The sequence below is a fragment of the Bipolaris victoriae genome (assembly GCF_000527765.1).
Source record: "Bipolaris victoriae FI3 unplaced genomic scaffold scaffold_66, whole genome shotgun sequence".
In the NCBI taxonomy this organism is placed as follows: domain Eukaryota; kingdom Fungi; phylum Ascomycota; class Dothideomycetes; order Pleosporales; family Pleosporaceae; genus Bipolaris; species Bipolaris victoriae.
In genome coordinates this window covers 13,886-27,960 of record NW_014575326.1, presented here as the reverse complement: position 1 = coordinate 27,960, position 14,075 = coordinate 13,886, and the positions used below count along the sequence as shown (strand labels likewise).

The 14,075-nt window shown below is 55.6% G+C and overlaps 3 protein-coding genes across 3 annotated transcripts; 2 read left to right on the top strand and 1 right to left on the bottom strand.

The window, feature by feature from the left end:
• Positions 1 to 9: 9 nt before the first annotated feature.
• On the bottom strand, positions 10 to 595 carry COCVIDRAFT_39481 (hypothetical protein; the record flags this gene model as incomplete). Its single annotated transcript, XM_014699124.1, has 2 exons — positions 10 to 265; positions 492 to 595. 2 exons carry the CDS (start codon positions 593 to 595, stop codon positions 10 to 12), a joined length of 360 nt encoding a protein of 119 aa, XP_014554610.1.
• A 246-nt stretch (positions 596 to 841) lies between these two features.
• On the top strand, positions 842 to 3,337 carry COCVIDRAFT_104444 (hypothetical protein; the record flags this gene model as incomplete). Its single annotated transcript, XM_014699123.1, has 2 exons — positions 842 to 1,522; positions 1,586 to 3,337. The coding sequence occupies 2 exons, from the start codon at positions 842 to 844 to the stop codon at positions 3,335 to 3,337; spliced, it is 2,433 nt and encodes an 810-aa protein (XP_014554609.1).
• A 2,019-nt stretch (positions 3,338 to 5,356) lies between these two features.
• Positions 5,357 to 13,175, top strand: COCVIDRAFT_77286 (hypothetical protein; the record flags this gene model as incomplete). The annotated part of the gene is made up of 5 exons (XM_014699122.1): positions 5,357 to 5,479; positions 5,794 to 6,645; positions 6,702 to 8,769; positions 9,019 to 11,547; positions 11,593 to 13,175. Coding segments are annotated over 5 exons (7,155 nt in total), but the record flags the coding sequence as incomplete, so codon positions are not given.
• Between the last annotated feature and the right edge of the window lie 900 nt (positions 13,176 to 14,075).

Here is a 14,075-nt window from a genome sequence, read left to right as displayed (position 1 = left end):
GTACCTGCATTAGCCGGACATGGGGGAGGATGTGTGCATACATGCTGATGTGTACGCACGTATGAAGTGTGTAGTACATGTGGGTATGTGGAAGTGAGTGCTTAGCAGGCAGCGGTGGGTCACGTGGTCGACAGTAGCGAGAGGCGTTGATCGTGGAGCTCCGGCCCGAAAGGGAGGCGGTCCGCGTGCGCGCCCGGCAATGGTCGTCTGGTGTGTAGTCGCGAATTGCTCGAGGGCTGGATGGACGGACGGACGGGTGGGTGGGCTGGCTTGTCGCGGTGGGTGCAAGGCGAGGCGAGGCGAGGCCCTGGATGGATGGATGGATGGATGAGTGGTGGGAGGCGTTGGGCGGCAGCAATGCACCCACAGCCCGCAAAATGAGCAACATGGGTGGCGCCAATGGGGAGAGGGTGCCTTGCAGCTTTGCACGTGCCCCTGGGAGCTTGGCCCTGCCCACGACGAATCACACGAATCATACAAAGAATCCTCACCGGCTGAGGGGAGACGCAACCGTGCAATTTGGCCGGGGAATCAATCCACTGCTAACCCCTAGCAAGCTGCCCCTAAACATGTCTCCAGGCGTAGACTGGCCCATGCCGCAAACCGTCCACAGCCCTAATCACGCTGACATTATGAAAATCAAGCCCAGGCGCCCAGCATCTTCCGCTTCTCGAGTCCTGTCCCACCTGCTCAACCACTGCCTTTGATTCGCGTCTTGTCTCGCGCTCAAGGAAAAAAAAACGTTGCCTCCCCTCTCCCTCGCCGTCTGCTCGACGAACATGTTCATCAGCACTGCAGCCAAGCCAAGGTAACAGCCCGTCCGCCCCCCCTGCACCCACTCATGGCCGTCACTGCAGCCTCCCGTCCTGCTCTCCCCAGGGGACAGCGCTCCCCGACGCTCAGCGATGCGGGCATGATCCTGCCCGCCCTCGAGGCCGACTACGAGCGCGCAACCTCGCCCATTCCCTTGATTGAGCGTCCGCCTTCGCCATCCGACCTGTACCGGCATGCCGACTCGAGTCCTCGCCGATTAAGTTCAGGACTCCACAGCCGGCGCCGCGCCTCACAACAAATAAGTTTCCCGTCACTATCAGCACAGTCCTCGCTTTCCGCACAGTCCTCGCGCTCGACGCTTCGCAACGCAGCCGATTCAGTCGCTTCCTCCAGGAGCATGACTACCCGTGATCTCATTCTGGCCTCGTCGCCTACCATCCACACTGCTCCCAGCAGCCACTCGCCCGGCAGTTGGCGCGGCCACGACCAGCGCAAAGTCAGTCCCTCGTCCAGCTCAATCTTCACCGAGGATCTCGATCACTGGCCCGGCTTCGACAGCCACGACAATTTCGACGATAGCGGCGTAGATCTCGAAGAGCAGGAGCGACGACACCGCTCAAAGGCTGACACCGACACTGGCGACGCAATGACAGCCAATATCAGTGACGATGAAGACGATCCCTATTCGTCAGCAGCGCTCAGCAGAAGGGCAGAGATCATCCTGGCTAATGCCAAAAAGAGGTTGAATGTACGCCTTGTCCCCAACTTATGCGGTTTTGCATCCCAATTGAGCCAATGCTTATCATAACAGGTCATGGAGGGAAATCTCCGGGGAGCACGAGAGTCATTGGTCACCTCACCCACCTTTAGCCCTAAGGGCGGCCTGTCCTCTGACCTTTCACACCACATGGCAGCCAGCCGCGAGCGTGACCGACGACTTTATGCCGGCATGGGACCGATCCCTCCGCGCCTCTCTTCCTACCGACAGTCGCTACTCACCCCCAATGGCAGCTCTGGCCATTCGCGCAACCTGAGTGAAACATCAGTGCCGCTTCCCTTTACTCTCTCGTACGTGTCGAGAGCCTCGTCAATCAAACGAGCCTCGAGTGCATTCGGTCATACCAGTGGTCCATGGGCGCCAGAGAGCTATGGTCAGGGGCGTTTTCCCATCAAAGAATCCCGAAGCGTAGATCAACTTCGCGACGCACGTAATACCTGGAATACCTCAGAACGCGAGCAAGCTGTACGATCTGCTTCGAGAAGTTCCAAATCTCCGCCCGTGCTAGAAACTCTACGCGAAGACGAAGATGGAGCCAGGATACACCGATCTACATCCGCAGCTAGTGGCCTTCGTGACCAGATGAATGATCTCAGGGGTAGAATCTCGAGTCTGAAGCTGAAAGCACAAGAAGATCACCTTCGGCGGCGCAGTATACAGAGTCTACGTGCACCTAGCCCCTTTACCTCGGCCGACACATGGTATCCTTCATCAAACACATATCGGCCTGAAAGCCCCGTTACTGGAACTACTGGGCTGGGCATCACAACTTCACCGCAAACTCGGACTGGGCTCTATCCCGAAGTCCAGGACCGGCCATTGACTGCTACCACCACAACCTCGCAATTGCACGGAGAGAAACTAGTGACACAGTACAAAGACCAACCCGCAACTACCAGAGGGAATGTATACTCTGGCCGCTCGTACGGAGAGCCCGAGGTCGATTCCGAAGAGTCTGAGGCATATGAGCCGTCCGAGGTAGATGATAGTGACTTCGTTTCAATCTATGGCGAGGACGGGGAGGCTGACCCAGAGAGCGTATACGAGGATGCGGTGTACGAGATGCCTACGACGGAGCGACACGAGGACCGAGTGGATGCATTCGACTACGAAACTTTCTTCCTGCACAGTGCAATGGGAACGTACAGTCTGGGAGACCGTCGGTCCAGCACAAGTTCGGGTACCTCGGTAGCCACGACGCGACCGGTGACGGCTGTTCAGACTGGCGAGGAGCAGAGCAAAGCTGAAAAGCGAGTATCGTTTCACCAACGGAACCCGAGCGCGGACTCGGTATCGACGGTGGCCACATTTGCCACTGCAGCCGAAGAGCAAGACGACGACGATGAGGATGCGAACGAGCAGATGGACCAGTTCTCGCAGCAGATAATGTCCGGTCAATCACGATTACTTTCTCAGCGTATTGGTCGGAACAGCTATTTGTCGCTCCGGTCCGACTCGGCGATCAACATGCGCAGTAGCGGCATCTCCCCTCCTCAGTCATCACTATCTCGGGGCTCGCCTTCACCAGCCGAGTTTGCCAGCGGCCTGCAAACGTCCAAACTCTTCTCCATCTTGACGGAAAATTCAAGAGACGAGCCACGGATTGCGCTCAGCGACGAAGAGACGCAGCTGGTGTACGGCGTTGCTGCAGGCATCCAACACGTATGCTCGCAGCTACAGAGCACGTACGGCGAGGCGTACGAGCGCAAGGCATGGCGACGAAGACTTGACGAAGCGCGCAAGATTCTCATGGGCGAGGACCTGGAAGACGGCCAAACTTGTTGAGAGCAGGCGCGTTCACTTACTTGAATCTCTTTTTGTGTTTCCAAACTACATGGTAATGTCTAACTTGGATGCTGCGACTTAGCGTAAGGTCGGACCCTGTCCCCCCACGAGCCCCTCTGGATATCACGTATAATCTCGTCGACATTTTTTTTGCAGTCGTCGTATGTCTTGCTTTTAGCGTTGCAGATACTCTTCTCCTTCTTCGTCTTATTTTTTTCTTCTCATTCTTCTCTTTGTATTGATTTCTCTTATTCTTCTTTCAAAACACACTTTGGCAGATTTGCTTGCATCTCCTTTGAGAGGTCACGACTCTAGATGGTTTCTTTCCTTTGTGTATTGATACCCCGAGGCGGGCGCGGGGTCACGAGCTCCGGTGTAGGTGGACATACAATTTTTTTCTTCTTGTTCTGCGTTTGTGGCCGAGAGTAAGCTCTAAAGCTGGTAGCTCGTAAGAGGGAGCTCTAGAAGGCTGACACACGGCTGTCATGCATGCACGTAGGGCTACCAAACCAATCTAAAAAAATGCTCTACTGTTCCCCCAGCGCATTGGGCTTGACCGTGATTGTAGGCTAGGCTCCGATCAGAAGTGATCAGAAGGCTGAGGAACGATGGTGTGGAGCTGGTGACGAAGGCAGGCGGCCTTCTAGTGTGCGGTTGCCGCCCCACCAAACGGAGCCAAGAAGTCGTCATGCTGGGCCGAGGGAGGCGGAGGGACGGGAAGACATTACTCTACATATGCAGCGTCTGGCCGACAGTGCGCTGTCGACGTACACCTGGTGTAGAGTAGCGGTAACACGGGGCCAGCCATAGTGGCCAGACGGGCGCGCGGCATGCACGTGTGGCAGGCGTGCAGCTTGTGCCGCAGTCGGCGAAGGGTGCTGGCGGGGTGGTTGGATTGGGTGAGGGCTTGGAGGGGTGGCGGGTGTACTAGACTATGTAGAGAGGACTGGCGGTGTAGCGCAACAGATGGGACGGAAGCTTGCCAGCATCACCCAATACCCACATCGCCCTCCGCAATTGGCCCACACGGCCAGCATGGCTGGGAGTCGTCCTAGACGGTAACTGCTGCGCGCACCGGGCGCCTCCAAACACACGCACGCATACGCACACGCACTCGCAGAGTCTTGCTCGACCCATCTCCCCCATGGCCGCTTGCACTACACCCTGGGCCTGACCCGTCCGATTTCCTTTCACGAGCCGAATAACTTGGCCTCTGCCGCCCGCATCGCGCATCGCATCGCGCGCATCACTCTTTCCCTGCATCCGCCCAAACTAACCCACTCACTTTTCTCGTGATACTACCTGGCCCCCTCAATCCCCCCCCGGGCCCCTCTTATACACAAAGACTACATACAAACTCTCGCACGCACGAACCCACACGCACACAGATCCGACCCCTCATTTTTGGATTTTTCCGCCTGCTGGCCCGGGCGCGTGTGTGTGTGACGAGGTGGATGAAACGCTCCGCAACCTCCAACAGGCTTGGTGCGCCCAGCCGAGGGGAGGCCATTCGACGCCGATAGCGATTGGCGTTTGCGGAAACACATCCTACACCCACCACACAGTCCTTGTGACCACTCGCGACGTCTGTTCCCCTGCTTTTTTGCCTCTGCCGCGCTACATCTCTGCCCGCCCGTCGCGTACCTTTTGGTCTGTCTATGCCCGTCGCCTGTGCTCTGCGCCGGTCTGCATAGCCATACTCGCCTTGTTGAGGCCCGGCCGTGTGTTTACATACAGGCCTAGGGCGGGATTGCCGTGGCTACCACCGTTCCCTACTTGCGACTACTATTTCCAAATACCACTACTATTAGCACTACTAAAGCTGGGCGCAGCGAGCCCCTGCAGCAGCATAATCACCAGCAAAGTCACGCTGCATCCTGCCTGCCTCCGCCTCCTCCACAGCAACACTCGCCGCTTTCGCCCTCGTCCTCCTGCCGCTCGCCTCTTGCGGTCTCGCACAAGCTCTCATGTGCTTACCTCCGCCGTGCTCCTCCCACTTGCGCCTCTCATACTCGCATAATGTCTCCTATCAGCTCTCGTCGCGCCGTCGCCGTCGCGCCACCCGCAAAACAAAAGACCCTGCCGCTTTCGAGGATTGGATCGGCTGAACATTTTTGGGGCGGGAAGAGCGAAATCTTGGAAGTAGCAAATGCTTGGCCCACAAGCACCTACAGCGCTGGGGACATGACATCATGCGAGTCTGGAAATGACCGTCGCATGGGCGAATTCATAGACGATTTGGAGTTTGCGCTCGATAGCCGGCACACTCGCGACTCTGGCGATAGAAAATCAAGACGCAGCGATCTCTCGGTATGGCGAAATTGCTTTGTTTGGTCCTTTTATCCACATGTTTTTGGTCCCTAATTCACTACCACATCACAACCTCCTCCAACCTTACTGAACAAATCCTCACATTCGTTGCTCCATTGCGCTTTATTATCTGACTTTTTTTTTAGTGGCCCGACCTTGCGACCCTGCTGTCTGACCTTCTATCCTCCGCTCCTGCGTCCGCGCCAGAACCATGGAACCAACTACCGCCGATCTCTCAACCCCCACCACCTTCGTACAACGAATCTGTTGCAGACCTACCTCCAGACTACACCTCCACCGATGCGCTGGCCATTGCGCAAATACCTGAATACTCTCCCTTCTCTTCCCTCGACGCTTTACTATGCCTCACCGCTTCCACACGTCCGCGCACAAGCAAGAAGCGCCTACCTGGCTCTTCCGCCTTCCGCCTAGATGTGAAATCACCACACATAGACATTGATTTTGGGCACTGCGATACTGGCATCAGGTCACACGCAAAGAAGAAGAACAGCAAGACTACAGCGAAGAAACCCACGGCCGCTCCCGTTGACGACGGGAAAAAGGACGAGGAACCTGCCGGTGGCGACAGCGGTGGTGATCCACCTGCGGACGGTGGGGCTGCTGGTGGAGACGGTGGAGATGGAGGCGATGGAGACAAGGGCAAGAAGAAATCGAAGAAGCAGAGAGAGGAAGAGGAGAGATTGAAGAAGGAAGAAGAGGAGCGCCTCAAGAAAGAGGAAGAGGAACGTCTGCAGAAGGAGGAAGAGGAGCGCTTGCAGAAAGAGGAAGAGGAGCGTCTGGCAAGGGAGGCCGAAGAGGAGGCCGAGCGCAAGAAGAAGGAGGAAGAGGATGCAGCCGCAGCTGCAGCTGCTGCCACCGCAACGACTATTTCCGTGACAAAGGCGGCAGCTGACCTGAGCTGGGCGAATCCGAGCCAGAACACGGATGACTGGGCCTCGTTCGGTGCTGGCAAGAAGAAGAAGAGCAAAAAGGGGAAGGTTCGCGTTGTCCCGGCTCCTTTAATTATATGTCGCGTGGCGCTAACTCACGATAGACTGCCGAGGCCGCACCCCCGCCTCCTCCTGAACCACCAGCAGGGCCACCGACAACATTCGACGACATCAACCTTGACGAAGGAAGCGCACCGAAAATTGACATGAATAATAGTGATACTAGCGCAACAAAATCTGGATTCGGACTTCCTGGACTAAGCAGTTGGGCTTCTGGTTGGGGCTCATCAAACAAATCATCTGGCTGGGGCGGACTTCTTGACAGTGGAAAGAACTCTAGCGCAGACTCGGACAGCCCCTGGGGATCCTTGGACAAGAAGAAGAAAAAGGACTCAAACGGATTCGACTTCGACTTTGGTGGTCTGAAAGCTTCCGCTCCCGCCGAAGAGAAACCCGCCGAGGACGATGGCTGGGGCATTGACTCAGGCGCGAAGTCTAAGAAAAAGACCAAGAAAGGGATCTTGATCGACGAGACCGTGCCTGAGGAGCCAGCTCCAGAACCTATCAAGGAGGATGATCCATGGGGTGGTGGATGGGATGGAGCTGCTGCCGGAGTGAAGAAGAAGAAAGGTAAGAAAGGAGCGAAGGATGAGCTGCCACCGCCCCCTCCCCCAGAGCCAGAACCAGAACCAGAGCCTGCTCCAGCTGAACCTGAGCCGGAGCCTCCGAAGCCAGAAGTGCCTGCTGTTGATCCATATGCCGGCCTCAGCAAGTCTCAGGCGAAAAAGCTCAAGATCAAGCTTGACAGAGAGGCTAAAGAGGCCAAACTGAAGGAAGAGGAGGAAGCGGCTCAGCGGCTCAAAGACGAGGAAGAGGCTGCTGAGCTCCAGCGCCAAGAAGAAGAGGAAGCAGAGCAGAGACGGATAGAAGAGGAAGAGGCCGAGTTGAAGAGGATGGAGGAAGAAGAAGAAGCCGCAGCCGCAGCCGCAGCCGAGGCCGAGAAGAAGAAGAATGAGGAGTCTTGGGGTGATTGGGGTGCTACAGCACCAACCACAAAGAAGAAGAAGAAGAGCAAGAAAGGAGCAGAGGAAGAGCTCCCGCCGCCTCCACCTCCGCCTCCTGAGCCCGAATTCTTGGAACCCCCACCTGCGGACGTGAAGCCTGCCGATGGCTGGGATGATTGGGGTTCAGCCGCACCTGTAGTCAAAAAGGTCAAGAAAGGTAAGAAGGGTGCTGCTGTCATCATCGAAGAGCCTCCGCCAGCGGAACCTGAGCCTATCCCGGAACCCGAGCCAGCTCCACCACCAGAAGAAGAGAGAGGTTCCGATTGGGGTCTGAGCTCGATATGGGGTGCATCAAAGAAAAAGAAGAAGAGCAGCAAATCAGTCGAACTACAAGCACTTCCAGAACCTGAGCCAGTTGAAGAAGCACCGCCCATTCAGGAACCCGAAGACGTCGAGGAACCTGAGGACAATGAAGATGACTGGGGTGCGCCATCTTGGAGCAAGAGAAAGAAGAAGGATCCCAAGAAGGATGTCCCGGTCGAGGTACTTGAGGACACTACGACACCTGTTCAAAAGCCTGACGAAGAAGATCCCTGGGGAAGCGCTGCATTCAACATTGGCAAGAAGACCAAGAAGGGCAAAAAGGGTCTTATACCGCCGAATGTGCCAACACCCCCAGGAGGGTTTGAGCCCGAGCTTCCGCCGCTTAAGACGATCGAAGCGCCTCCACCCGCAGAGGAAGAAGATATCTGGGGGGATCTCACCACTACCACCTCTAAGAAGAAGAAGAAAAAGGGCGAAGTTGTGGAGGTTGCCCCGACTGATACCTTTGAGGATCTCATCTCGCTCGATGATCCACCGCCTGCCGAGGAGCCTGTAGTGGAAGAGGCACCAGTGGAGGAGAAGAAGAAGAGCAAGAAGGACAAGGAAAGCAAGTCCAGCAGCATGTGGGGCTCTCTGGGTGCTTCAACTAAGCCGCCTAAGAAGGAAACTACTCTCGAAAAACGAGCTCGCGAAAAACGCGAAAAGAAAGAACGCGAGGAGCAGGAACGATTAGAGAGGGAGGCGGCTGAGAAAGAGGAGGAGGAGCGTCTTGCACGAGAAGCCGAAGAAGCAGACGAAGAAGCAGCTCGAATCGCAGCAGAAGAGGAGGAAGCAGAGGCTGCACGTGTCGCGGCAGAAGAGGCCGAGGCAGAAGCTGCACGTGTTGCAGCTGAAGAAGCAGAAGCAGAAGCGGCTAGAATTGCGGCAGAGGAGGCTGAGGCTGAGGCAGCTCGAATCGCAGCAGAAGAGGAGGAAGCAGAGGCTGCACGTGTCGCGGCAGAAGAGGCCGAGGCAGAAGCTGCACGTGTTGCAGCTGAAGAAGCAGAAGCAGAAGCGGCTAGAATTGCGGCAGAGGAGGCTGAGGCTGAGGCAGCTCGAATCGCAGCAGAGCAAGCCGAAGCAGCACGTATAGCGGCAGAGGAGGAAGAGAGGAGGAGAAGGAAGAAGCAAGAGGAGGAATCTGCAGGATCGAAGCTTGCTGGGTGGGGCGCTAGTATCTGGGGATCCTCGAAGAAGAAGGAGAGCACAAAAGAGCGAAGGGCCCGGGAAAAGAAAGAGGAGCAAGAGCGTCTAGAGAAAGAGGCTGCTGAGCAAGCAGAGAGGGAACGCCTTGAACGCGAGGAACAAGAACGTCTTGAGGCTGAAGAAGCCGCGCGTGTTGCTGCTGCCGAGGAGGAGGCACGATTGGAACGCGAAGCTGCTGAGGCGGCTGAGAGGGCTCAAAGGGAAGCTGAGGAAGCTGCAGCCAGGGCCAGAGAGGAAGCAGAGCAGAATTCTGGTTGGGGTCTATTCGGACTATCCAAGAAGAAGGAGACTAGCAAACAGAGGCGCGAGCGCGAGGCTAGAGAAAAGGCAGCACTTGAGGAACAAGAAAGGCTGGAGAACGAAGCGAGAGAAGCCGCTGAAGCTGCTGAAGCTGCCGAAGCTGCCGAAGCTGCCGAGAAAGCCCGACTAGAGGCAGAGGAAGCTGAAGCTGAAGCTGCTCGTCTTGCTGCCGAGCAAGAAGTCGTTCCTGAGCCTGAGCCCGTGGTTGTCTCTTCCAAGGAAAAGAAAAAGAAAAAGAAGAGAGGTGTTGTCGAGGAAGCCCCTCCTCCACCTCCACCTCCTCCGCCACCCCCTGAAGAACCTGCAGAACCTGCAAACGACGATGAGTTGTTTGACCTCGTTAAAGATGCTGACCCGAACGAACTTTTGGCTGAGCTTGAGAAGCCTACCAGAAGGGAACAAAAGGCAGCAGCAGGTGGTTGGGGCAGCGCTTGGGGTATCTCCCTTCGCAGAAGCGTAATCGATCCTATCACGGATATGCCTGTGAAACACGAGCCGGAACCAGAACCAGAGCAGGAGCCAGAACCAGAGCCAGAGCCAGAGCCAGTTTTGGAAGAGCCAGAACCAGAACCAGAACCTGTGATCGTTGAAGAGGCACCTCCAAAAAAGCTGTCCAAGGAAGAACGAAGACTACTGAAAAAGTCCAAGAAAAGTCGACATGCTGTGCCAGAACCGGAACCGGTGCCAGAGCCTATACCTGAAGAACCAGAGCCGGAGCCGGAGCCGGAGCCTGAACCTCCAGCGGTCGAGGTTATTGAGGTGCCTCCAAAGAAATTGTCCAAGGAGGAGAGAAAACTTCTTAAGAAGTCCAAACGGTCAAAGATGGAGGAAGCCCCTTTGATCATCCCTGAACCCGAACCTGAGCCTATCGAAGTACCTGAGGAAAGGTCGCCTGCACCAGGCGCATTCCCTGACGATGACGGAGACTTCATGGAATTTGTCGATGCGCCGCCACCTCCAGAGCCTGAGGAACCCGAACCCGAGCCTGAGCCTGAACCTGAGCCTGAGCCTGAACCTGAGCCCGAACCCGAACCTGTGCATGTACCTCTTGTCCTGCAGGAGCTCAAGAAGCTTAAGAAGTCCAAGAAGAGTAGCAAATCGAGAGGGTGGTCCATCGACGAAACTCCTCCACCTCCTCCACCGCCACCAGTTCTGGAGGAGCCTGAGCCTGAGCCAGAGCCCGAGCCAGAACCCGAGCCGATTGTTGAAGAGGAGCCGGAACCTGAGCCTGAGCCTGAACCGGAACCTGAACCTGTTGTTGTGGTCTCTGAAAGAAAACACAAAAAGTCCAAGAAGAGCAGCAGGACCAAGGCACCACCACCTCCGCCAGAACCAGAACCTGAACCAGAACCTGAACTAGAGCCAGAGCCAGAGCCAGAGCCAGAGCCAGAACCTGAAATTGAAGAAGTGCCCGAGGACCCAGAGATAATCGACCATGAAGACGCCGCTTCAGCAGATGAAGATGATGCGCCTGCCAAACTCCCAACTCCTCCTCCAGAGCCATTACCTGAACCCAAGGCAAATTCTCCCAAGAAGGAGCGCAACAGAGTCCGTAGTGGAACTACCTCTGGCGGTTGGGGTGGTATGTTCGGAGCTTCCAAGTCAAAGAACAAGACAAGATCTGGTGGTGAGGATGGTGCCACCAGGCCTGAAGCGACACGTACAAAATCACACCGGCGAACATCAGAATCCAGAGACAACGATATCAAATCACGATCCTCCGGGTCTGACAAGGCGCATGCAGCCAGGCCAACAGTGTCACGTTCCAAGACTGCCCGGGTTTCTACAGGCCTCGGTGGCATGTTTGGCGTTGCGCCGCCCCCACCATCACGCTCCAAGTCACATCGCACCTCAGGCATGAAAACATCGTCACGCCGACCTTCTGTCGACCAGGACGCCGCCATGATGTCACCACCACAGACCGATACTGATGCGAAGATGTCTTCCAAGGCCGCTCGGCTTATGGGCGAGCAGGGTTCGTCCCGCAGAGCCAGTAATAGGGATTCTAGAGACAAGGGCAGAAGTCGAGGTAAGCCGCTCCCCGCTAATCACAGTGCATCTCTCATTGGCCGGCCTGGTCATACGCAAGCATACGAAGCTAATTGCCTGATTGCTGTTCTAGACCCATATCCTTTGGACGATGAGAACGAAGTTGATGATGAATCCCCTCCCCCGGCTTCCCGACCAGAGTATCCACGTCGCAAATCTAAGCGTGATTCGGCACAGCCACTCGAACCCACGAGTGCATCGCCTAGCGCAGACGACCCTATCGTTGTTGACCCAATGGAGGCGGACCCTGTACCAGTCGAGGCTGAGCGGCCCCGTCGTGAACGGGACCGTGAGCGGGACCGTGAGCGACCTCGTCGCGCGCGAGGCAACTCAGATGCTATCAACACACTTGCCGGTGTCGCAGGCACTGCTGCTGCTGTGAAAGGCTTCAAGGGTATGTTTGGACTCGGGCGCAAGAAGGCAGCGGCGCCGGAAGAGGCACCTCGCGAACGCCGCCGCACCGCCTACGAGACCGAAGATGAGCGCAGACATCGCAAAAGATCCACAACACGCGGCGCAGTTACTGATGATGAAGCCAAACGACTGCGACACGAGCGCCGCAGTTTGCGCAATCCGCGCGCCCAGGACCCTGAAGAAGTTATGATGTCTGGTGCTAATGGCGGCGGCAACGGCAGCGCTGATTACGATGCCGAACGAGAGGCAAGACGAGCTGAGCGTAGGGCGAAACGCGATGCAGAGAAAGAATCTCGTCGTGCCGAACTCGAAGAAGCAGAGGCTAAGGCTGAGAGGCGCCGTGAGCGCGAGCGTGAAAACGAGCGTGCGACACTTGCAGAGAAGAAGGCTCGGCAAATGGCCGAGTTGGAACGTCGCAACAAGGAAGCAGAGGAACAACTGCGTCGCATGGCAGAGAAGGAAGAACGGCGAAAGGCACGAGGCGACCGTAAGCCGACTGATGAGCGGGATCGCGAGAAGCGTTCATCACGTCGCAAAGACAAGACCCGCGAAGAAGAGCGTCCAAAGGCCGAACGTCGGCGGACATACATAGACGAGGACGAGGAACGTCGCCGTCGTCACGAAGAACGCCGTGCTGCCAGGCGTCACTCCGAATACCCGGTACAAGCTAGTGGGGAGCCCATTACTGACTACTTTGACGAGCGCAACGGCGTCGCCAACCGAACCAAGCACCGCAGTTCTCGTCAGGCACGGGAAGAAGAAAACATACCATACATGAACAACAAGAGCGGTGACAAAACATCGTCATGGGTCGAATCTCTATCCAACGAGCCACCACTACCTCCCCCTATCTCCGAGACCGTACTCGACCCCGCGCCCGGCGCCAACGACGATGACGACGACGACGAAGAAACCCAATCCCAAGACGAAGACATTCGCCTGCGCATCGCAGGCCGCCGCGGACCTAAGCGCGACAAGGAGCGTGCCGAGCGTCGTAAAGCCGAAGAAAAAGAACGCGAACGCGACCGCGCATACAAGCACAGCCGCCGTGCAAGCAACTACGAGACTATGAAGCCCATGGATGATGAACGCGATCGCAAGAGGAACGCTAGACGCACCAGCTATGCACCTGCATACGAAGAGCCGCCTGTTAGGACGTGGGATGGTAGACCCGCGGTAGAGGGCGGGGCACCAGCGCCGGCCGTCAAGAGGGGAAGCTGGTTCAAGAAGATTGCTGGTTTCTAAAGAAGCGAAAAAAAAACATGTGGGAGCTGAAGGTGTCAAGCAAGTGTTTTTTTGCTATATGCTTTTCTTTCTTGTTTTTCCAAAGGGAATTCGGCTCTGCTTTTCTCCCTACTCCTCTTCCTTCTTCTTCCACCTTACTTTCGGCTTCTTTTCCCACGATCCTCTTTTTTTATTTTCTGCGCAAAGTAAACGTGTACATGCCATGAAATGTCGGTTACGTTTTTGTGGTTATTGCTTTTCTGTTTGGATTACGAAGATGGAGGATTTTTTCGGAAGTTGTATGCGATGATGATGCATTGCGTGGGCGTTTTATCCTTTTTTTTTTCGATCTTTTCCCATTCTTCATTCCTTTTTCTTCGATACGACCACCTTTTTTTGTCTTAATAGTTTATTAACTGTACTTTTTTTTGGTTCTTCTCTACCTCCCTCTCTCTTTAATGGATTATACAATATACATATATTCTACTCTTTTGATTGTTTCTCGACTTTGTATCAACGTTCGCTTGGATCTCGGCGGTGGTTATGTAGGTATACAGAGAGGTCTGGGATGGACTGGTTTCCAACCTTGGATCAAGAAAGAACAGAAAAGAGAGATATGATATTCACTGTCGTTCTCCGCTATAGCAAATCACATGCAATGTTACCTTACCCAAATCATTGCCTTCAACACACTGCCCATGTGTATTGCACTAAAATCTGCTTCAGAAAAACGGTAGAATTTGAATTACTTTGATCGTTTCGGGTTGTTTGGTATCTCAGATACCCATTGTTAACCCAGCCATGACGCCCTTATCGCCGAATCCATGCTAGTCTGAGGCATTTGCATATGCTCCAAACCCTATTCATAGCCTACCCTGTCCATGATGAGCAACTCGTAGATCCATGCTCTATCGTGTA